The 25,564-nt window shown below is 44.1% G+C and overlaps 1 protein-coding gene across 1 annotated transcript in view; it reads left to right on the top strand.

Annotated features, from left to right (window-relative positions):
* The window catches only part of DCDC1 (doublecortin domain containing 1), a 1,639,395-nt gene that overhangs the window by 1,418,917 nt on the left and 194,914 nt on the right, over window positions 1–25,564 (top strand). The window contains exons 26-27 of the mRNA XM_086955816.1: window positions 5,919–6,077; window positions 16,966–17,166. Of these exons, the coding sequence (XP_086811942.1) occupies window positions 5,919–6,077; window positions 16,966–17,166 (360 nt within the window). The remainder of the gene's footprint in view (window positions 1–5,918; window positions 6,078–16,965; window positions 17,167–25,564) is intronic.

Genomic DNA, 25,564 nt, shown 5'->3' with positions numbered 1-25,564 from the left:
AGGACTGGCCCTGCCTGGAGGTACTGCAATACCTGGTTGATGGGTGGATTTGAAAACGAAATGTGTACGGCGGCTTTGTGTTCACAAATATTGTCTTTTGAAACCATACTGCTTACGGTTTGTAAGCATATAAGCAGTGGACATTGAAATGGATCCTTTCTGGGCCGTGTAGTTATGTCCTTAACTTTTCAGGCAAAAATACTTGTTGATTTCTGAATAATGACTGTAAAAGCGTTAAGTTCACCATGTTCCTGCTTACATTTTACATGCTTTATTAAATCTTTCATTCCTTATGAGTGTTTGCTTTTTCCAGGATGTTTTTACCTTTTCTTTTAGGCAGCATATTGCTCTTGCCTAGCGTGTAATTTGAATTGAGTCGCATCCAGTTATTTATAGCAGGTCAAATTGGATTGTAGCTGAAGGCAGTATGAGTTTCTCTCAGTGGGGCAGTATGGTGTTTAGTGAGGGAGCAGATGTAGCCCCAGAGCTGCTAAATTTAAGAACTGGGGAACTAGGTTCAGCCTTCATGAACAGTCCCCCAGACCACTCTCCTGAGGGAGCACATTCCCATGACAGACCCTAGAAGGCACCAGAAAAGCCCTGGTGTCTTATCACCATCAGGTGGACCCTAGCAGTGGCAAGTGTGGGTTCACCTTGAAGGCTTGCCCACCAAAATCCATACTGAAGTTCACCTCCAGTCTTTCAGGCAGGCCTACGAAGTAGCAGACCCTAGAGCAGGGGTCTTCAAACTGTGGGGCGCGACCCCCAGGGGGGCCGTGGAGCAACGCAAAGGGGGTCGCGCCTTCACAGTCATACTTCTTCCCAGGCCCAAGGGCTTCAGCCCCCTCCTCCCTCGTTGTGTCTCTCAGCCCGGCTGCTGCTGCAGTGTAACTCGAGCTGTGGGCTGAGCTGGGCAGTGTCTGGAGTCATCTCCAACACGCCCGAGTTTTTCACAGGTCTTTAAAGACCATTTGCATATTTACATCTCCCTGCTACCTTTCCCTACCAAAATTGTGGAGCGCTGGGTAAGTCTAACCCTCTCCAAACATCTGGAACAGCATCACTTATTAGAGAGAAGATCAATTTGGCTTCCGGCCGGCTCATGGGACCGAAACAGCTCTGGTCACTGCCGTGGACGAGCTTCAAAGGTGTGCAGACAGGGGACAAGCAGCGGTTTTGATCCTGCTTGATATGTCTGCTGCCTTTGACACGGTCAACCATGGGATCCTGCTGGGCCGCTTAAGTGATGCTGGGGTGGGAGGTAGCGCTCTGAGGTGGTTTCGGTCATTTCTGCAGTACAGACAGCAGGCAGTGTCCCTGCCTCCCTTTCAATCGGCTTTCTCTAAGGTCTCACAAGGGGTGCCACAGGGATCAGCAATTAGTCCCATTCTTTTTAATTTATACTTGAGACCTCTGATATCACTCATTAAAGCTTACAAAATTAAAATAATAAACTACGCTGATGACACTCAGATGATCCTCTCCTTTGAGGGAGAGGACTCTACACCGGTGGAGGTATTCCACAACTGCCTGCGTGATACGTCATGCTGGCTAAAGAACAATTCCCTCCAGTTTAATACTGGGAAGACAGAGGTGCTCATTAGCTCCGGGAATAAGATCTCCCGGCCATTTCCAGAGAACTTTTGGCCTCCTGAGACAGAGACTAAAGTGCGGCCAGTGGAATCAGTCCGCAACCTAGGGGTCATGCTTGATCAGAAGCTCAGTATGGAGACACACGTTAATAAGACTACCTCCTGCTGTTTTGCTATTTTGCGGTCTTTGCGGAAGATCATGCCATTATTACCATCTCAGGCGGCTAGGTGTACCATCCTCAGTAGGTTGGACTACTGTAATGCCTTGCTACTGGAGTCCCCTGGCTTCCTTTTGGACAGGCTCCAAAGACTACAATCAGCGGCTGCTAGGCTGGTTCTGGGGCTTCCTAGGAGAGCACACGTGCAAGAGGCCTTGGCAAAGCTGCATTGGCTCCCTGTGCGACAGAGGATACAATTCAAGGCCCTCTGTCTCGTCTTCAAGGCCTTACATGGAATTGGCCCTCTACCCCTGCAATCCAAATTTGCGTGGTATTCCCCAACCAGGCTGCTTCGCTCCTCAGCGGCTAGGCTGGTGAGAGTGCCTAGGTTTAGGAAGACCAGGTCAGGGGGTAGATCTTTTGAGGTAGCCGCGGCTAAGCTCTGGAATTTGCTTCCGTGCGAAATTAGGCACTTTAAGGAGCTTCTCCCGTTCAGAAAAAAGGTTAAAACCTGGCTGTTTCCTTAGTATATGTAATCTGCCCTTTCTGTCCGGTTCTATCTGATACTTCCGCCCTCTTTGAGCCTCAGCGCCAGGATGCCTGCAAGGTGACAGTGCGCTTTATAAGACAAATAAATAAATACATGCCTTTGTAAACTGATTACAGAGGCTTAGTTTTTTTCCTGGTTTCAGTACCCCTTGGGCACCACTGTGCCTGTTCCTTATATTTGTATTTTACAATTACTGCTGTAGTGTGAACATGTATTTAATGAAAAGGAAAATAAAGTAGGGTTTGCCAAAAGAAAAATGCCTGCCTGTTTTGGTTAAAGAGCCTGCAAAGATCTCCTCTTGACACTAAATAGACTTTTAAATACAAAAGTATCTATGCATTAGTTATTTGACTTTTCTGTCTTTTTTCTCCTTGTCAGTCAGGGATCATTGAGGCTGCCCTAGAACACAATTAAAAGTGCTTTCCATTTATATTTGTTGTTCGAAGTATGCACAGATAAGTGCTTAAAATACAACTTTAGGTGTCTGCTTATTTTTGTACCGACTGGGCCATCAAAATAATCTGCTGGCAACCCTAACCATAGGACTGTAAGTTTGTTGCAGGATCAGCACATTATTTATTTCCTCCACCCTCGATCCCCTATTAATGCCGCAGTATTTTAACTTAGATCTTAAACCCTACGCTGCCGACAAGAACATGCTGAGTTACTTCAAGTGTATGGAAATGCACCCTGCATTCAGACAACTCGCTCCTCATTCTCGCCCTTCACTTTCACGCTCACCGTGCACTCTCACTGATCACCATGCACTCACACCATTCACCCTGCACTCACAGTAATCACAATACACTCACACTGATCACCATGCACTCACACCATTCACCTGCTCACCCTGCACTCACAGTGATCACTCTGCACTCACAATGCACTTGCGCTGTTCACCCTATACCTCACCCTGCAGTCAGACGAGTTCACTACTCGTCCTGCACTCATGTGACACTCACTCACCTGACCGCCTCACTGCTCAATAAGCAACAAGCCCATCAGTAATCATACATTTGTTCGTCCCATTCTGAACTTGCATCCACACCCAAATTCATACGCCACCTCACTCACCCTGCAGTCACTTCTCTTACCCTACTCTCGCACTGTTGCATCACTCACCGTGCACTCACATGGGCACTCTTGTCACCCACACAGTGAGCAGAGGGTTAATGTGCCTGCTACAAAGAACATGTACCATGCAGATCACAGAACTGAGTGTGAGTAAACTATGATTAGCGCAATAAAAAAATGAAATGTTTGTCAGAAAGGTGCTATAGAGAGATGAGGTGCATTGTTAAACTGAGAGGTTGAATGGGGAGAGTTCAGATGTTGTAAAAAGTGGTGAAAGAAAATGGCCTGCAAAGTGAGAGAAGGATCCGGGGTTAGGAGAGGAGAGAGGGATGGAAGGGAGGGGGTGAGAGGAAAGCTGCATGGGTAAACCTCTTAACTCTGCACAAAACCACCAGGCCAGGGCCAGGTGAGCTTCTAATGTGGCACCACGTATTCCTGCGGAGTGGAAGGCCCTTCTCAAAGGTTGACTAGAAATCTTTCTGATGTTAATTGCTGTATTTTGGTTATAAACGGGTACTGATGGGGTTAAATCTTTCCTCAGTGTTACTGTGTGTAAAAAATGTCAAAATAATGAAGCAATGCTATCCCAAAATACGCGGCATCACATAACATCACTTACATTTTCTTCCCACACAATTTAGTCAAGCCTGTCGCGTAATTTGGTCCTCACTTGCCTCATAATTCGAGTAGCCCTGCCTACAGGTTTAAAAATTTTTGTCAGGAGGGGGTCCTTACGCCTCAAAATGTTAGCAGGGGGGGTCTCGGCATCCAAAAGTTTGAAGACCTCTGCCCTAGAGCAACAGTGACTCTGTCATTGAGGTCACAGGACCCCTTAGAAGAGCTGGCTCTAGGGTGGTGCGACTGGTGTGACCGCAACAGGTGCTGACTTTCAGTGGGGGCGGAGTATATTAGGGTTTTAAAAGCACTTTATAAGTTAAAATCCTAACAAAGATCAGTGAGCTACTAACTTTCATCTAAGAGCTGCATGCAAACTGCAAGGTATAAACTAGAGCGTTATGTTTTTTTCCCTAATCCTTTGCTTATCCTAAAGTTGCAAAAAGTGTTATACAAATCAATAATGATTTTTAAAGAGAACCCCCAATCATGGTATTAAGTTTTAAATTCTGAGTTTGTGTTTCTCCAGGCCAATCACTATTAAACTATACTGTTTACTAGTATGGTTATCATGTGATTCCTACAACTTGAAGTCCTTTGTCTTATGTAACATTTCCTATACAGTCATTTACACACGTAAAATTGATTATCTCTGTGTATATTGCTGACAACAGAAACTCCATGGCTCGGAAACAAATGGCTTGTGCTTCCACTTTTAAGCAGTTTGGGACATTCTGTGATTAAAATAAATTCACAAAGTGGAATATGTTTCTAATGTCAATAGCTCATATTAATTGGTAAATAATCATGTGTATCCATTGGTTGAATTACATAACATACTAAGCTGTAACTGGTCAGTGAAATGCCACACAAATACTAAAGACTGGGATGTTTTGCGCATCCTGGCCACACCTCTAAGTCGGCCCACTGATCCAATCCTCAGGTTATTCCCACCCTCTGATTCTCCGCCCACAGTTCCCCTACTTTTTTTCCCCCACTGCGACCACTGGTTAGACAAAACCCTCTAGACCCTCATTGGCCCCAATACCTATGAAATCTGTTGTCACTGTGGAAACCCTTGACCTAATGGGCTTTCTGCCACAGGGTTGCCAAGTAACAGTGACGGTCATCCAGTTGTGCTTAGTGTCCGGGAACACCATGTGAGACCTGGAGGACTCAGACAGAGAACATTTACAATGGACACCAGCACAGGAGGAGAAAGCTTCTCATCAAATGCATTGATTTTTTATTTTACTGAAAGAAATCTTCCACATTCAGACTTTTTTTCACTATAATGAAAAAGTATGTGCATGCTCAGAATGCTTCTCTGCCTTCCTGCTCATAAACAATCGTCCCCTCAATGCAGGCACCCTTGCATTATAGTGCAAGGGTGCCTGCATTGGCGCTGGGCTGCTAAGTTCAACGCTAGACCAGGGGAAAGCGCAGGGCTGCACCACATTGTCATAAATATGGTGCATCCCCACGTTTCTGAAGTGGGAGAGCGCGGTGTTAAGTCAAGGAGGCTAACGCCACGCTCCACCACATTGTTGTAAAAATGCCCCTAAGTGCTGCATGTGCTAGATCTTTCCTCTGCAAAATTCCCTACCACTCTGGACTTTGTGCATGCATGCTCGAAGGTCATTCAGGACTGAATGCTCGATTTACACATAACAAGAAGAAGAGAATGACAGTGAGGCTCTAGATACAATGTGTTGTGTGCTGAGAAAATATTTTCACTGGGGATACATTTTAACGAATGTTTTTTAAGGTTGGTCTCACCCTGACTTTACCCCCCCCCCAAAAGGTGTGTTTCATGTTTGTTAATCAGTGACATCTATTTGTAAATTATTTGCATCTTGAACGTCATGCATTGGCTAGTGCGCACCAGGAACATGTGTTGGGCATTTACAGAATGCTGTTCTCTTTCAGGGATTCACATGCAAGGTCACATGATAGAATGGATGCCCAGCCAGCAAATCCAAAATATCCCTGGATGCTAAACTCTGAATCTTTTGATGTGGATGGAAGTTTTGTTGCAGAAAAGAATGGACAGTTTTTTACCAATGCAGAACTATATAACAATTACAGGTTTGAGTTCTAAGAATGGCACAATTGGGGTCGGGTGTAATAAATAATGACTGATGCTAGAAAGTGAAAAGGAGACTTACCTCTGTTGACAATGTAGATGTAAAGGATGTTCGCGTCAAAGGCATTGGCTACTTTTTCTACAAATTCCTCTGTTTTCAGCTATTTGTTCAAGTTCAGAACTTGTTCCACGTCTTAAATTACATGCTTGTATATTTGTTACTCCAAGCTTACTTTAGTTTCCAAACTTTGCTGTGGCGGTGTGGCCATTTGAATTAAAGGTCCTGTGTATCACTTGCTTTTCTTTCCGTAGGCACTTATTGGCAACACCCCCTCCTTCAGAGTTGCTAGCCACTTGGAAGTAGGTTTTAAGAATTTATCTGTGAGAAGAGACTGATATAGCATGCCACCACAAACGGAATTGCCATGAGGGAAAAACAAGTCCTCTGCTTGCCCTTTTGTCACAGAATGGTCAAAAGAAAGAAGGGGACTTTTACTAAAGACATTATAAGTGCAAGCAGCGGTAGTTCGAGAGTACTCATTTACATATTCTTACAAGCCTTTGTGAATTGGCCCTGAAATCTGCAAATCCCTATTAGTAAAATAGCAAAAATTGATATATTTGCTAATTGTATATGAATATTTCCTGAATAGTCCCATTTTATTCCAATTGCAGATGTTTTTAAAGCAATTCACAATGCCATGTACGTGTATGAAAAGAACACTGAAGGAGTACTACTGTGTGTACTCCAAAATGCATTTGTGAATAGGCCCCAAAGTTCCGCTGCCACTACACAAGCTGTCTGGGTAGATTTCCATTTGAGAAGGGACGGATGCCACCCTGTTCGGAATAATACTTGACCAGTGCCCTTCCTTTGACGGGCTTCATTTATGAATCAAACTGATTTTAACCTCAATATTAATGTCTTTATTAGGCCTCTTAGAGCATACAAACATCAGAACAATAAGGTTTTGTGACAAAAACAGCAAAGGCCCACATGTTCTCTAAGGACACTGGGGAAGATTTACAAGCCCCTTGCGCCCATTTTGCATACATTGTCCCATGTTAAAAATGACGCAAAAGTGACGCAAGGGGCTTGTAATTCTGCCCTACTGTTTTTAAGTCAGTTTTCATAGCTTCCTGGTCAGCACTGCACAAGCTCTGAAATGAAAAAATATCACGGTCCTGTTCCTCATCGAAGTTGGACCACTAATATTAATTTCAAAACAAATGTTTAGTTATAGACATATCTGTATACTTCATCTGGGCGTGAAATATCAAGTTTGCTATGACGCGCATAGGCTGCACTGATCAGCATAGCGTTAGAATATCTTCAATCAGACTCATTGCTACTTGATCTTGAATAAGTGGTTTATTAGTCATTTAAAACCTGGGGCCTCATTTATGAGAAATGACGCATCGCTGCGTGAAAGCAGCGATGCGTCACTTCTCAGTGCGCACTCCTTGCGACATTCCTGATGCGTCATATTTAATGTATGACGCATCATGTCGCAAGGAGTTACAGATACGTCAGTATTTCTGACGTATCTGTAAGCGCAAAAGTGACGCATTGCTGGAGTGTGTCACAAAAGTGACGCAACTCCAGCAATGCGTCCTTTCACATGGGGAAAGCCCCATGTGAAAGGGCTTGCGTCAGTCTTACGCCTGGTGTGAGGCAGGCGCAAGATTTTGACGCAACAGCATCCTAAAAGTGACGCAGTGAAATCTCATAGATTTCACTGCGTCACTATTACGAGGCTTTTTGCGGGGGAACACCCCCTCTGCATACATTATGCCTGACGCAGGTATAATGTAGCGCAGGGGTTTAAAAAGTGACGCATCTACCTAGATGTGTCACTTTTTAAATATGGCGCAACAAGGCACATTTTTCACACTGCTGGGGCCTCATTTATGAGAAATGACGCATCGCTGCGTGAAAGCAGTGATGCGTCACTTCTCAGTGCGCACTCCTTGCGACATTCCTGATGCGTCATATTTAATGTATGACGCATCATGTCGCAAGGAGTTACAGATACGTCAGTATTTCTGACGTATCTGTAAGCGCAAAAGTGACGCATTGCTGGAGTGTGTCACAAAAGTGACGCAACTCCAGCAATGCGTCCTTTCACATGGGGAAAGCCCCATGTGAAAGGGCTTGCGTCAGTCTTATGCCTGGTGTGAGGCAGGCGCAAGATTTTGACGCAACAGCGTCCTAAAAGTGACGCAGTGAAATCTCATAGATTTCACTGCGTCACTATTACGAGGCTTTTTGCGGGGGAACACCCCCTCTGCATACATTATACCTGACGCAGGTATAATGTAGCGCAGGGGTTTAAAAAGTGACGCATCTACCTAGATGTGTCACTTTTTAAATATGGCGCAACAAGGCACATTTTTTACACTGCTGGTGCGTCACAAAAAGTGACGCACCGGCAGCGCAAAACTGACGCACGGCCTTCATAAATAAGGCCCCTGGTGCGTCACAAAAAGTGACGCACCGGCAGCGCAAAACTGACGCAAGGCCTTCAGCAATAAGGCCCCATAAATCTTACAAAATCCCACGCAATGTAAAAATATTTACATAAATAGGTTAAAAATATTTCATTGGTACTTAAACTGTTAAAAAGAGAATGATCCCCTCATCTAAGCATCTTGCTCATTCTGACTCTGAACCATTGACACTGCCTGGCAGTCTGCAGTAAAAATGTTTACGCTTTGCACACATTCTGCTTTAAAAGTTTACTCCTGTAGGTAGGTAATCCTCCTACAAATCCTGTGAGGGGATTTATTAAACCCTTTACAAGTAAACTACTTCTTGAGCTAATTGCCTGCACAAATGTGTGGGATTTCTTAACTGCTCACACCACCTCAAACATATCTTTCTTATGTAACGAGTATTAAACGTGGAAGAACCTAGGAGTAAGGCAGAGGCACCGCACATGTATTTTAGTCTATGTCAAGCCAACCACACCCCAGCACTCGCTGGTAACTCTAGAAGCCTGCATAGGAAAGTACTACACCTTTGGAACAGGTCCAGTTTTACCACTGATGTCTTTGAATTATACTCTGTACTAGTGACCCTTCTTGGTCATCTTTGTAGAAAACAGAGCTTCAATCAAGTTTCCTTACAAACATTGCATTCTTTTACACCACCCAAAGACAACAAGAAATAGCTGGCTTTGGCAAATCTTCAAGTATTCTGATGAAACGTTATTTTTTTAATGTACACCTACTACTGTGATTGTATGCTGTTTGTGCTCTGTGACATTTCTGCTGAATTTACATTTTTTCTTCCTTGTTACTCAGCAATGCTCGTTTTACATGTTAAATACATTTTCAGCCTCTCACTAGATTCAGAATAATCTTTGCAAATGCTGTCTTTGAAGGAATTCCTCTACTTTTGATTTGCAAAACAAATTATGCACCATTATTCGGAATAAAGTGCTCTTTTCAACAGTCAGGTGCATTTTGGTGAATACATTAAGAAAAGAAAATCGAAGTTTACATTAGGAATAATGCAAATACATAAAGAGCAATAGCAACATATTTTAACACTGTAAAGTTATTTTCGTTTCATCGTACTGATAACATCTTCTGAGATAAGAGATCACTATTCTGACAATACAAGATTTTAAATCTTATGTCAGTCATATTGATGGAAAGAGATATATTGAACTATAGTTTAGCAGCCACTCCCTTGAGGGCTGGCCACACACACATCCCACACCCATCCACCACAGACGTCACGAGTGTCAGTCAGTCAGTCAAAAATTTACTTTAATTGGTTTATCACAACCATAAAGCATTCATGTACAAAAATTCTATTAAAATAACAACAGGTTAAAAGTTCATGTGGTTAAAATTTGTTTTAGCATTCATTAATTAAATACTTCCTCCCAGGCCTTATCTGTGGTCTGTTTCTATTTTTTGGAGCAAATTCTCTACAAAGTTCATGAATTTTACCCCGCGGCATATTAGAATGTTTGAGCCTGCTCCCATCCAGTTGGTCACAGCTTGCCTGCAGGTACGAATCTGTAGCTTATTAAAAATAGGTTTCAATAAGTTCTTCCTTTTTTCTATGGAAGATTCACATGTGCACAGGAGGTGACACAAGGTCTCATTGTGGTAGTCACATAACCTACAACTTCGTCCCTGATGTGTGCCTTTCCATGATGGAATCAAGTCTTTGGAGCAGTGGTCTCCCATTCTGAGGGCCATGAATTTTGTTTTTAAAGATAGCCGGAAGTGCGCTATGAGGTAGGCTTGAGGTTTTAAATGTCTGTATGAATTTAAAACGGTCCATGCATGGCGTCGCTTGGCCAAGGTCTTTTTATCTTCTACCAAAGATAAGGCTTTTGCATTTAGTTTGCAAATCTTTTTGAAGGATGATTCTTCCAGTGGTTTCTTCCAGATCTCCTCTATTTTGAGGGTTTCTAGTGATGCTCGCAGGTCATTGCCCCATGAGTTGGCTTCATGTCGGTAATATTGTTTTTTAATTTCTTGCCAACATAAGATGTTTAAAGAGCCCATTTACGCTGATCTTAGTTTCTAGCACCATTTTACTAGAGCAGCTTTCCGTTGGTATATTTGATTTTGCAAACCAAATTCTAGTCTTATTTGGGCCGGGGCTGATCCTTTGTATAGATGGAACACTGATTTGTATATTTTTGTCTGGAGAATATTTAAAATGGCTGCTTCTTTTCCATGCCATATTTCCAGTCCGTATGAGAGTGATGGTAAGACTTGGGCTGCCATTACCTTTAACAGGTGGTCATATGATGGACATTGCAGTTTATCTTGGAGAACTTTGTACGCAAAGCTCAGTGATTGTGCTTTAGCGGTGATGATTCTTTTTTGGTCTGAAAGTGACATGTTTTTACTTATTGTAACTCCCAGATATTTATAAGCAGTTGTTTTCTCGATTTGTCTGCCTTTTGTGTACCATTTAAAAGATCTTCTACTATTGCCCGCTAGTCTCACCACTTTTGTTTTTTTGATGTTTAGTTGTAGGCCTTCTCTCTCAAAGTAATCTGTTAATTCTGATATTATTCTTTGTAGGCCTATTGGCGTTTGACTTAAGACTACTATGTCGTCGGCATATTGGAGAAACTGAATACTTTCGTTGGCTAATTTTGGCGGATGTCCGTTTGTATTCTGTAGATGGTCTTTTAGGTCGGCCAGATATATATTCAAAAGGCTTGGGGAGAGCACGCAGCCCTGTTTGAGGCTATTAGTTATATTTAATTCTCCAGATATTCTTCTTCCGTCTCCCAGTTTTATTTTTGCCCATGTTCCACTATATAGTGCCATTATTGTTTCCATTAATGCCGGCGGTAGACCCCAAAGGTCCAGTTTTTTCCATAGGCATTTTCTGGGGACTCGGTCGAAGGCGGCTTTCAGGTCTATGTAGCAGGCTATTAGTCCAGTCTTTCTTTTCCCTGCTCCTTCTATTAGTAACGACAGTGCTGACAAGTTGGTTAAGCAGCCCATGCCTTCCCTGAAACCGGTTTGGAATTTAGGTATTATGTTATTGTCTTTTATCCAAAGTTGAAGTAGGGACAATATACAGGATGAGAAAAGCTTTGCCTCCACATCGATTAAGGCTATTAATCTGTAATTCCCGGGTTCCATTCTACATCCACTTTTATGAATTGGGTGGAAGATGTTTCCTTGCCAGGACGGTGGGATCTTTTTTTCTTTGTGAATGTAATTAAATAGTGGAGTCAAGTATTTTGCCCAGAAGTCGGTGTCATATTTGAATAAGGCGTTCGGCATTCCATTTGGGCCAGCTGCTCCTTCCGCTTTCATTTTCCTTATTAGTGCGGTTAGGTGTTTAATCGTTGTCAACGGTGCTTGTTCCTCTTGGGCAGCGCTTTCCTGCTGGACGTTCTTCCATTGTCCGGGAGCTGTATCTTTTTGTTCTAGATCTTTTAGATTTTTGATTGTTTCTATGTTGATTGGATAGCTCTGGATGTTGTACAGATTGTTAATATAAGCGGCCCAAGTTGTTTCACTTATTCCTATATTGGCTTGTTCACCAGCTACTTTTGAGAGTTTATTTATTATGTTCCAAAATTCTCCACTATTTGGAAGTTTACTTGTTCTTAGAAGGTCCACCCAGATTTCTTCCGTGTGAGCTTTTTTAGCTTTTCTACAATCCTCTTTATATTCTTTCCTCATTTTTTCAGACGTCACGAGTGATGTGGGCCTGCTAATAAAAGGGCCCCAGTGAACCTTTTTGTGGCTAGTTAATTAAGTATCACCACTGTGTCTATGTCTTGATTCGCTGAGCATGTGGGCATAGGGCCCATGACTTTACAATGACAACAAAGGGTTCCGACCCCCTGCCGTGCCACGTTGCAGGTCTCTGTGATTGAGGGGTACATTTCGGTCAGCATCATCGCTGCTGTCTGCTTGAAGACGTGGGCTCCATGGCCCCTAGCACAGCGGGAACCCGTTCCTCGTGAGGAAGGAGGAAAGTGGGCAGACGGGTCGCCTCATACATCTCGCTACACCTGCTGTTTGTCTGCTACCCACACCTCCAGTTAGAGCTGCTGTCTGCCGGCAGGGAGGGAGAAATCCCAGCAAGAGACACCTCAAGGGCCCACAAGGTGGGAGAGCGTATGCTGCAGCCAGCAGAGCTACCAGATGAACCCTGCTCAGGCAGTAGTTCGGAAGTGTGGCAGTGGTCCTGCCAGTCGTGCGATGTAGAAAACACTGCCCATCCCTAATGTACGAGGCAATCCTGGCTCAGCATAACAAGACAAGTGACCCACCTCACAGAAAGCACCGACCCTTTGGAGTTCCCAGAATGCACCAAACTGCGACCTACTGTCACCGGAGGGAAAGAGGAGGGTGATCCCTGCGCCTCCTCCCCTGTCCACACCCAGCTGAAGCCACACATGCCATAACCCAGCGAGGTCCACCTACCAGCCCCCTCATGAAGCCCCTGCCGGCCCCGCCAGAAGGCCTCATAACTCCTAGCTCCCCCACCTCACTTGCCTATTGCGCCCTGCATGGTGCAATGAGTACTTATGGCAGTCTGGGGAGTGACCGCGTGGGCTCTACAAGCAACACTAGCAATGAAAAGGCAGTGACAGACACCCCTGGCCCATCAAGGAATGCTAGGGCCTAAGACAAGCCCCCACTTGGGAATCACTAGCAAACAGTTGCATGCTGCCATCTGTCAAGAAGTGAGAGGAGTGCCCTCCCAATGAGGCAGATTGTGGCCAGTGTGCCGCAGGAGCTCCTGGAAAAGCACTAAGAACCACACATACCCCGCCCCCCACACAACTAACCGTATGTACCGAACAGCTCTTCACCTCTCTTGCCAAGAATGGAAGCCAAACACGAGAGGAACATTCAGTCCAGGTGCTAAGAGCACCACGCGCCCCTGGCTGTCATCTGTTTGCCAGCAGAGATCTCCCACAGCAACCTGGCTGACAAGGAACAGGGCCCGGCCTGCAGGAGTAAGAGAGGCCGCTGCTGCAGTGAGCAAACCGCTGCACCTTAGTGCTTTAAATGGGCCGGTACCCACCGGTACAGAGTACCGGCACTTTTTAATGTTCGCCCCTTGAGTACCGGAACTTCTCCTAGGACAAGGAGAGTACCGGTACTCATGGGGCCTTGCCTAGACACAGGTGGTGCTCCTCATTTTCTCGTGCCTTGGCGGCACTTTTCACACGACTCGATCTGATTCTACAATCCTGAGCTGAGATCGCACAGGAGCGCCAGAACAGCAGCTCTTGTCACCTGGAAACCACAATATTGTCCTGCTTCTCTGCAACTCTTCCAGCAGTGTGGGGCGGCAAGGTTTTTTGTTTACCCTTTGATCCTGCACAGTCGGAGTTGAGAGTCTACCATAAAACTAATGGACAAGGGCATGGAGTACATTCTTCAGGGCAGTACAGCTTTTAATCGTGCCATCGTTTTAAATGACTGTAAATGTTAGTTCATTAACAATTTAAATTAAGCATTTTTACTTCAATTTAAATCCCTGCACTTGCCGACAATTTTACGATTACCATCAAACAAAAAAACACTTTAAAGGCAACACAATTTTTTTTGGTTTGGTGCATTTAAACCGCTTGTTTCGTATGGGAAACCATGTTTAACCCAAATGCGACAGGCAGTTCCATGGAATGCTTTAGACTTTCAGACAGTTCTGGATTTTAGCTGGTAATGCTTTTGCATGCTGGGACTCGTAGTTTTCCTTTCTCATTATAAGTAAGGCGTTCTAAAAATTCCAGCATGCAAAGCTTTGATGGCAAAATTCCGAGTCGGTTTTGAATATACCCTTATTATTATTAGGGCCATAACCATAGGACAGATTCTTCCAATTTTTTTACTTTGCACTTAGATTTCGTGCATATAAAGTTTGGAAAGGTTGAAAACCTAGCCCCACCTATGGCTCCTCCCCTTGTCCCGTCCAACACTCCTCCCCCCAGTCCACCGCTCCTTTTGGTGAGTACCTGCACTTATTTTTTTCCATCTAAAGCACTGCATCTCCGGAGTCCATGAGGCCAGCAGCATCAGCAAAACTGCTGCAGCCGCATGAAGTTGTTGTAGCACCACCTGGCATTCACTTGCGGTACGGCACCCGGCCTGATGGAGCTACACTTTTGAGAAGGTTATGCCGCCTGGCATCACAAAGAACCTGCTGTTCCCTCACTATGATAGCCTCGGTGTGAGTGCCACGCCTTACCATCCTATGAGAATCGTAAGTAGCAGGAGTGCTGCTGTCCCTCACAGCAACATCCACAGGGTGAAGGAATTGTGCTGCATTGCACTCTACATAAGGACTAATAAAAAAAACAACTGAGAGAGACCTGCCAGATCCTGAGAACAATGCATGCTGAGCCAAGTGGGAGGCTGCGCCAGGCCTGTTGTCCCCAGAGGGAGCCCTTTGTGTACTGCACCAAGCGCTATAGTGTAGCTCTGCCAAGTAACACATGGGGCACCAACACCCATCACAAAAGGAAAAGACTCTGGAGTCTAGCACCACACTGGCAAAGGAGCAATAGAGACGGCCAGGCCCAGAGACGCATAGACGTTCTCTGAGCCTGACTCTGCACCACCAGAGTAAGAGTAGACACAGGCATACAGGGAATCAGCAGAGGGTTCCTTAAAGAGACAGATCCAGCTGCAGTAAGTGCCTGGTTGCCCAGCAGGTGCCCACAAAAGAGATGATGCACATCTTGAGTGCTCTCCAGAGAAAAGGCGGACGTAAAGTTCTAGCATGGTCCGAATGCAGAAAGAGAACATCTACACACCTCAACTACACTAGCACTCCCCAGCAGTCGGCAAAAGTCTATTCATGGAGTGCCCCCAACAGTGCCTTAAGACTGTGCCACACATCGGCCCATTACAGGCAGGAGGAGAGCCACACATCCCCATGTGGCAAGCTGCTACCACTACCATATGAAGAAGAGAATTTGGCACAATGCCACATCATGAAGGAAAAGAGTGACAATCCTGTCACCCTGAAGAACCAGACAACCACAGGTGCACTGGAGGCATCAACACGGGGATAAGAACGAGGACTTGCACCACTACAAGAGTGCACCTACAGACACAAACTAGCCACAGAGGTGGAGCGACATCCCTGGAGACAGCTCAATAAGAGAATCATTTGTAAGCCACCAGCAAGCACAAACAACATCTCCCCCCTACGCATCCCAGTGTCACCATTAGTTCCAGAGCATCGGCTCTTTGAGACAGGTGGCATCTCTGCTCGCGATCTCATATGCCACGGAAGAAGAACAGCAACAGCAAAGACACTGAGCTACGTGGCTGCCAAGTCCCCCTAGTCATCCTCACTCCAGGTGAGTCATCACTACCTGTCGTCCAGGTTATCCATGCAGAAAACACATCCATCAGTGTCATGGGCATCACCATAACCACCGAAGGAGTATTCAACACCCAACTGGAGCCGAACACCTAGAAACCACCAAGACACCCACAGGAGAAAGCTCCACAGCATATTTCACTGACACTCCTTAGGCCCCAAGTTTGAACTATTAACACCAATTGCATCACAGCGAGAGCATGCCGGACTGATCCCCTTCGCATAGGTGGACTGTCACACAACTAACATGAAGCAGAGGAATCCAGATTTTATCAGCACAGCGTTTGTGTCCAGAGGTGTTCTGGTTAGGCTATGGATGGCTTCCTAAGTGTTCTAGTGCTCCCAGCTGCACTTGTACTCCACTGTCCTGCAGAGGGCCTCCCAAGGTTGAGAGACTGTCTTGTAGTTGTTTTCATTCCTTCCCACAGGTTGGACTTTGTTTTTTAATAAAGTCTTGGAGGAATTTAGAGTCCTGCTGGACATGTTCTAGTGTCTCAACAGGCACAAGTTTATGAGCAACTCCCTTGAGTGCTAGCCACACCCCCCCCCCCCCACCCATCCCCCACAGGTGTCACGAGTGATGTGGGCCTGATAATAAATGGGCCCAAGTGCACGTGTGTGTGGCCAGTTAGGTAAGTATCCCTCCCTCGAAGGCACGACAGGGATAACAGGGGGCTGCGCTCGGCCCCTGAGAACCCATTGTATTAAGTACCTTTAAAACTGTGTATACTGTACTAAGGCTCGTAGAAGTATATATAAAACATTTCATGCATCAGATCTTTTAATGACAGGAGCTTTCAGTTCACAACCATTTGAGGTTCGATAAAAGTATAAATGAGTTGTTTCATAAATTTGGAATATATTCTGTTGTTTGAGCACCCTGAAGCCACCTCAATGCCATGCACCTGCAGTACATATCACTCGTGCTGTGGGTTACTATAAAAATAATTAGACACACCATTTTCTGATAAAGTGTACATAAATCTGTGTAGATATTTCATGCTTTATTGCGCTATTAAAAGGTGCACCTATAATTATCCTAGAAGTAAACCAAAGCCAGCGAAAGTGCAGAAGATTCACCGTCAGCAGTTCCAGTTCCAAGACGACCAGATCACCAGCTGCAGGTTTCCAGACCTCGCTCTCGGACTGGCGAATCCAGACGTGTCTGCGGGAATGGAGGTGGTTTTAGTAGAAAGGAAACCAGACGACACGAACCAGCGGTGGATACACAAAGCAGATGACAGGTACTCATATGGCACTCTTATGTACTGCAGCAGTGACCATCACAGTATTTCTTTACTATTCCATTATAGTCACTGCATACATGAATGGTGTAGTTCTACTTATTACATTGTTTTAAATGTTGTTAAGGATTTATTTGGTTCCCAGCAAATTTGTTTAATGCTTATTTTAACTATATTTATTGGTGCGGAAATGTTATATGTACTGTTATGCTTTTATGGTCTGTTTACAAAGATCGAATAAAGCTGTGTGATCTGAACTGAACATTCAATAATGTTTTCTCTGAATCACATTAACCTATATTTTTCCAAATCTTTATTTTTGGATGGATTAATATTATATACATGTAAATCTCTGGTAGCAGTATAAAAATAACCTGTCACTAAGTCCTTTATTCCATTCTAGTTGTGAAATCCATTCCCTATAAGAGTAGAAAAATACTAAGGGCCACATCCAATAAGCATGTGAAAAGCAGGCCACAGAGCAGAAATGCAAATAGTGTATAAACATTGACAGTGATATCTAGCGTTACAGCTCTTTTTACTAAACTGTTTCATCTTTGCCAATGAGGATACCTGTTTGGCAAATATTTGTTTCTCATGCTGCTGTAGTTCATTATTTATTAGATGAATGTCAGCACACATTCCAAACTACAGGCGTTTTTGAGAGAGATTTATATTTAACTAGATTTAGTACAAATTAAACTGTATACCAACGTATTTATTTTCACTGTACACTTTCCATGTTCACTCTAACTCGCTTCAACCAATAGATCTCGTTCATGAGAAGTTGCGATGTGTAAAGTTGTTAGAAGTTGTGAGCAGTCCTCCAAGTCATAACTTCGCATTTTTTGTTAAATTCTCTGCAAGCTTTGGGAAGATTACAAGATAAAATGAAAAAGGCAATTCTGTCCGACCTTCGGAAGAACTAGAAATCACTCCTGTGGCTGAGCGGGGATCATGAGGGCTTCTTTGCTTTGCGTCAGTCTCATCTGAACCCCCTCAACGATCACTTCTGCTTCCAGACCAACCACTGAGCCCCTGGCTGGAGCTGCTTCTTCTCCTCCTATCGCTGCTTTTTTCCAACATGCAGAATGTGATGTCACACCCTTTAAGGGCGGGATATCCTGCATGCTGGGACGCAACCCACTAGTGCGCCATATGCTGAGAAGCATGCCTTAGCGAAGGCAGCAAAACCTCTCCCACTTTCGATGAGGCATAGTATCCAACATATACATGGATTTGCGGGCAAAGGTTTTTCTCATTAAATCGCTGCTAATCCAATTGACCATGGACCTAAAGAGGGTTGGGAAAGAAAGTGATTCTGTTACCATAAATAGTAAGCAAGATGATGGAAACGTTGTTGCCAAAAGGTCAATAAAGTGAGCTATTGCCCTGTTTTAATTTCTCTTGCTGAGGAAATTTCAGTTAAAAAATGCCCAACTTCTCCAAGCTTACTCTTCCCTGGTACGACGGAGTGATCGGTTTACCGGACCTCCGCAAGTATTACTGGGCTTCCCAGTTGGCGGCGATAAACCACCCTATTTATGGGTCCTCTTTGGACCCCGGATATGCGATGGACCGTGGGCAGATGCCTGGGGGTGACTTCACCAGGGCACTCTATGCTAGGAACGGGCGCTTTCCCCTCGTTGGACCACCGGCACATGCGAGTCACGTATGGCATGCCGCTAATCGATGTCTGCAAAGGGAGGGGAGACTTACTATGGCGACCCCACTGTGGAACTCGGAGAGGCTGGGCAGCCTGTGCAAGACGAAAGGCTTTGATAGATGGAACCTCATTGGGATCTCACAAATAAAGGACATGTGGGGGAAGGATGGGGTATTAGCGTTTGCCACCCTACAGGAACAACATCAGTTGCAGGAATGTGAGCGTTTTCGATATCTTCAGGTTAGGCATGCCCTGCTCGCAAATATTCCCCGTGACACTGAACTCCCGGAGGCCTCCCCACTAGAGGACCGAGTCCTGGATGATATACTACCGACCAAAACCATATCATTGATATATAAAAAACTGATCAACCACATGAGTGACCCCCTGGTAAATGTTAGGGAGAAGTGGGGCACGGATGGCCTGGTTCTGGATGATGAAGACTGGAGAGAGGCGGTTTCCTCCCCGAAAATAGTAGCCATCCAAATGCGACTTAGGCTGGTGCAGTTGAAGATTTTACACAGGGCATACATTACAGGTCCACGTTTGGTACATATGGGTTTGGCAGACAGCGGGGAATGTAGGAGGGGGTGTGGGGAGACCGGAACGTTCATGCACGTTTTGTGACACTGTTTGGCAATACAGGAATACTGGGTCAATATTCACGAGAAAATCAGAGAAGTGGTAGGGGTAGAACTGGCGGTAGAGACACGACGTTGTATTTTGAATGTCTGGGAGCCAACTGATTTGACTTTACATGGGAAGCAATGGATGACCCTGACATGCATGATAGCCAAGCGTAATATAGCTCAGTTGTGTGGGGCTGGTCAGGTGCCACAAATTGGGAAATGGATGGAAGACCTCGACTGGTGCATGTTCAGGGAAAGATCGGTATATGTTGCTAGGGGCCGGCCCCAGAAGTGGGGGAGATCTGGGGAGCGTGGAATGGCTACAGGGGGGATATATGTATTCCACCGAGTGTTGGCGAGGAAACGATAGCGCTGGTGTCCCAGTGACCACTACGGTCTTTCTAAATGTATTCCGATGTATGGACTTTACTTGCTGGTGTCACTTGTGTGGAGAACTCTGAGGGCTGGACTTGCTCCGACTGGTACTGGGGAATGAGAAGTCGACTCCAAGGGTCAGTTGGCTGACCTCCTCTTAAGCTACAGGGACACAAAAGCTGCATGAACCCCACTTTCCTTAAGAGCCCAGTTCAACTGTTCCAACTGCAACTAATGGCTTCTACAAGAGTAAGATGAGTATGGGGTTGGAGGAGCACACCTATTCACTATCAATTTATCCATTATATAATTCTTAATATATGGTGCTACGGTGCTATACTTGCTGTCTGACCAAGTAGCGTAGGGAAATCTTGTCGATCCAGTATTCTTTAAATATAAGCATCGCTCCATTAAGGGCACTTATGAGAATGTTGCATAATTAATACGATACATTGCATATTGTATATCAATATTGAGGAAACAATGAAAGTCAACATTGTATTGCTTGTTTAAGCCTAAAATGTTGTTTTGTTAATGTCATTATGATTGAAAAATGAATATCAGTTTATGTTGAACAAAGTGTACAGCGTTTGGAATTATTATTTGTATTAGGCTGACTCTGAAGAAATGAGTAGGGTCTAATGATCCAGTGAACAGTGCACAGTGCATGCAAGTCACCGTACTTGCTATAACTTAGTTCTACGAGAGTAAGACATAACCTCGAAGGGGTGTTCCTAAGGTCACAGGGCCCTTAGATAAGAGTAAGAGTGTACTCATCCTACCTAACCCTAAAAACTTGGACTTAAAAAATGTTTCAAGGCCTTTGGCTTGGAGACCCAACAGAAGACAGCATCAACCTGTGAAGCTGATCCGCTGAGGGTGCATCACCGGTGGGCCTGACTTCTCTGTACTTATCCACAGCAACAAATCTGATTCAGGTGGCCCGGCACTGACTAGCATCAAACGGTGTTGAGCCCTACTGGCTGCAGTCTGTAGCCTTATCCTATAGAAGAAATATGACTTCCAGAAGAGAGACTATGTCAAACAGTAGAAATCTTCACTGAACCAGAGGCTGAGCAGCCTCTAATCGATGTTGACAGCTTCCTGGTGGGTAACTCCAGACTTTGGCATGCAGAGCTTTTCCCACCTTCATTCCAGGCTTCACTGAGACGATGTCTCTACCAACCCATTGTTGATGACCTTGTCTATGGATCCAGCCTCCTGCCGTGCCTCACTGAGAACTCTACCTTCTCAAAAATCTTCTAAGTCACAACAGGTGACTTTGTTTGGTTCCTGCTTGGGCCTTGTAGCCAACCTGAAATCCATTGAGGTTGGCCTTAAACCTTACCTTTGTCCCAGTTTTGTGTGACCAGTTGCCTGCGGTTGGCGCTTTGCATTTTTTAGCACTAAAACTTCATTCATATCTCTAGTTACCCTTGTTGGATTTTTTGCAGGTTTGGACTTATTCGTTCATTAAAATGTGCTCTATTTTTATAAATTGGAGTGGGATTTTTATTGTGTTGTTTTTGACATATTAACTGTTTTGGAACTTGTTAGTACTCTTCATATTTCTGTAGCTAAGCATGTCTGTTTCGTGCCACAGCTACGAGGGGGTTTAGCTCAGGTTTAATTACTGAAAACTTTACTGGACCTAATAAGAATACTTACATTATCACTGCATGGCTTATCATGGCCTTATAAATATGGTACTTTTCACGCATTACTTTGTGTCAAAGGGCCACACCATTGCTGTCGCTGTGGGTGTTCTCACGCAACACCCATAGATCCTGCTGCATTCCCAGATTTCCAAGGTTTTGTAAACTTGGGAACGTGTCAGAATCCTACGCCTCCTCAGGGGAGGTGTAAGAGTGGCGAAATGCACTCTTTCTATGTGTGCTGCATGTAGCTGCACATATAGAAAGAGCATATACCACCAGATTGCTTTTGTGCAAGAAGGTTTCCCTTCCGGCACAACAGCAATCATCCCTGCAAGGCAGGCACAAAGGTGCCTGCATTGGTGTATGGCTGCTGTGTTAGCGATGGTGCGAGAGAGAGCACAGGGATGCAGCGTACTGCTGTAAGTACAGCGTATCCCTGTGCTTTTTGAAATGACGCAGCTCGGCACAGCAAAATGGCTTGCGGTGCAGCACTGTGTCATTGTCCCGTAGATGAGGCCCTATTTTTTTGAGTTTTTCACATGAAGCAGATTTCGATGACCCCACACACAAGACTTATACTGTGTACAAGAATCCAGCAGAACCAAGTTCAATATCAGGGAGGTATACTTTGTGTTAACTCAAAGATGGCGCTTGAACACAAAATAGACACCATAAAAATGAACATTAAATTGCAGTATACTGACCTTAGAAAAATGTTTAAAAGAGTTGGAGTGGCTGAATAAGAATTAAAGGAAGGGATGACGGAGATGAAGCATCTCAAACAGAGTGTGCAACTCTTACAAAAGACTCATTTGATTAATAGTCATTCCCAATCAGGTTCTGAGTCCCAACTTGAAGCTTTTGATTAAAGCCTGGATCCAGATTGTCCTGAAGCTAGAAGGTCTTTCTGTTTTCTATTCTTTTGTGTGAATGCTCATTAAAGCCAAATTGTTTTTCCATATTAACCCCATCGATGCTCATGACGAGCTCAGCTTGTCATGAGGTACACCTCTCATACACTCATGACGAGTTGAGGTCGTCATGAACAATGGGAATAAATTGGGATCAGCACAGGAGGGGAATTGCTGCAGCAGTGATGGTGTTAAGATATCATATTGCAAGAAATTTGTCTAAAATAGACAATTATAAATTCTATGGACATTCAGTGATGTAGGCATGCAGGGCATACATCTCAACTGGCCAGAGTCAATCCCATCAGAAATAGATGGTAGGGACCTATTTGCCAATATTAAGCTAAAGTTCTGATCTCCACTATAAGGAGAGAAACCATACAATATGACACCATTTGCAGACTTGTGCATTTTTTAATCCAATAGTTGTGTTTATCCAGTGGTGGCTGGAAACATTAATTGATAGTGCGCCACTCACCATAAATGCTGCTGGGCACTCCAAACAGATGCTTCTCTCCAGCGCCGATCCTGGGGTTGACGAGGAGCAGGAAGGAAAGGGAAGGACTTCCCTCCTTGTGCCCTGAAATCTAACCAATCCTGGAGCTGTGGATCACTAGAGATCACCGCTAAAGTGCTTAGAATTTCTGGCCTCACTGCCTCTCTCCAGCCTGTCTGCAGGCGCAATGGACTAGGGTGAAGTTCTTTGTTTGATGGCAGGGCACAGCATATTGATTTGCAAGTGGGGCTGTGTGCAGCTCCACCCACCCATCCTGCCAGTGATGGCCCATCCAGGCACACCTAATCCCTCTATTGTGTGGCTGTCTGGGAGGAATATACAAAGACCAGCTGCCAACTACACCCATCCATGTGACACAGGAACAGACTGCAGGCATCAAAAAGGGCAGGATAATGCTAACTTTCTAAAATTGCCATTTTCAGAATTGTTAATTCATTTCTGGCTTTACAACTAAAGAGTATTTTAAATTACATTTTATCAGACACTAAACAAAGTTCCCACCTACAATTAAAAGTAAGCACTTATTATTAACTGTAATAAGTTAATCCAATAGCATCCTATGGGCGAGATGGGCCCCACAGAAGTGAAAAATGAATTTGTAGGTGTTTCTCTACCAGGATATGTAAAACTTAAAAGTACATGTGTATACTTTCATAATAGTGCACCCTTCCCTATGGGCTGCCTAGGGCAGTGGGGTGACTTATATGTTATAAATTATGAGTTGAAGGCTTGGCAATGGTTTTATTTTGCCAAGTTGAATTGGCAATTTTAAAACCACACACAGGCTGCTATGGCAGACCTGTGACATGGGTTAAAGGACTACTTAAGTGGATGATATAATAATTGCCTCAGACCAACTAGTAGCATTTAATTTACAGGCCACAGGTATATGGTATATCACCTTACTAGGGATTTATAAGTAAATTAATATGCCAATCAGGTCTAACCCAATTTTAACATGTTTTTTGGAGTGAGCACAAACACTTTAGCACTGATTTGCAGTGGTAAAATTCACCGAGTCCTAGGGCCAGCAAAAACAAATTCAGAAAAATAGGAGGGTGAAGTCAAAACATTTGGGGGAAGACCATCCTAACAGATAATTTCAGGTAGCAGTACAGACAGAGGCTGCTGTGATCGATACTAAACTCATAATGGCTATATTTCGTCTAAATGGAAAAATACATCTGGCAGGTTATAAATTGACCCTCTGTACCTTAGGATTGAAGGTCTCCAATCGAGTAAGTGGGTTATTAAATGCCAGATATGGAAACACAGAGAAAGGGTTTGGACTGGTACACAACCTTGAAAAAAAACACATTAAAGATGGACATGGGTGTCCCAGTAATGGGAAAACATTTCGGCCCCATGTTATGTTATGCAATTCAGATTTGTAGAGCTTACTAACACCTACATGGGTATACTGGCACTCAGCAGTTGTGAACCTAGCAAAACCTAGGGCTTAGTGGGGCTACTCAAAATCTAGGTCTTCAGCTTCTTATAGAATTCAAGTGAGGAGGAGACTTGTATGTGTAGTGGCAGCTTGTTCATTGCTTTAGGTATGATGTAGGAGAAGACTTCAGATATGCGTGAGATATGGGCAAGTAGGAGTTCGAATAAGCAGAGGTGTCTGAAAGGTTTGTGAAGGCTGATATGATTCTTGAAGTATGCAGGGGTTTGTGCCCTGCCAGAGTACAGTCAAGTGGACACTTGATTGCACTCTGTCAAAGGAATGGTTTTGGGAAAAATGTGGGGTGAATGATGAAATAAAGAGAGTGAAACAGATGCCACTCTGATCTGCTACTTTGGAACACCCAGGAATTCGGCAGACTCAGCATGGATTTGGGTCTTTTATACGTTCAGGTGAATATATACACAGATATTTTTAAACAATAACATTAATAGTTTTCTTTGCTTTCCGAAATATTAAGCAGATGGAGCAGTAATGAGTTCCACACCAACTAGAATACAAGTGTGAAAAGCCATGACATGAAGAAGTGACAGCACTTAAACTAGACTGTACAAGCAACCAAAGAAACAAGAACTTTCCCTAAACCCTGCTAACACGAGGAAAGGGAAAAAGGGAGAAAAGAAAAAAAGTGCAGGAATTGGAATACAGTGCATAACTAGGCAGAGCAGGAAGTCATAAAACGCAACAGAACATTGTCAGGTAGCTATTGCAAATACTCTTGCTGCTTAAATTGCCCCAGAAGTGGTTTTCCTAAGAGTGGTTAGTGCTCTAGTTCATGATTTCCGCTTCCATTGCATTGTCTTTGTTAGAATTGGGGGGTCTCTAGTTGGCAGAGGTAGGTACCTTTGTCCAAATAGGGACCTTTGCTTCTAGTCATGATAAGGAGGATGCACACGTCAGATAATCCCTGCTCACCCCCTTGGTAGCTTGGCACGAGCAAACAGGCTTATCCTAAAGGCAATGTTTAAAGTATTTGCACCAACACTCACAGTACCACAGTAAATACATCACAAACAACACACAAGTTTAGGAAAATAAAATATATTTATCTAAACTAAACATGACCAAAATGAGAAAAATCTAACATACAGATACTCAGTAGAATGTCTATAAAAAGGGTTGCATAAATAAACTTGTAATTGGTAAATGCAACATTTTTCTCTCAAAGTACATT

This window comes from Lissotriton vulgaris, chromosome 2_1, assembly GCF_964263255.1.
Source record: "Lissotriton vulgaris chromosome 2_1, aLisVul1.2, whole genome shotgun sequence".
Lineage (NCBI taxonomy): Eukaryota > Metazoa > Chordata > Amphibia > Caudata > Salamandridae > Lissotriton > Lissotriton vulgaris.
This window is presented reverse-complemented; position numbering and strand designations above follow the sequence as displayed.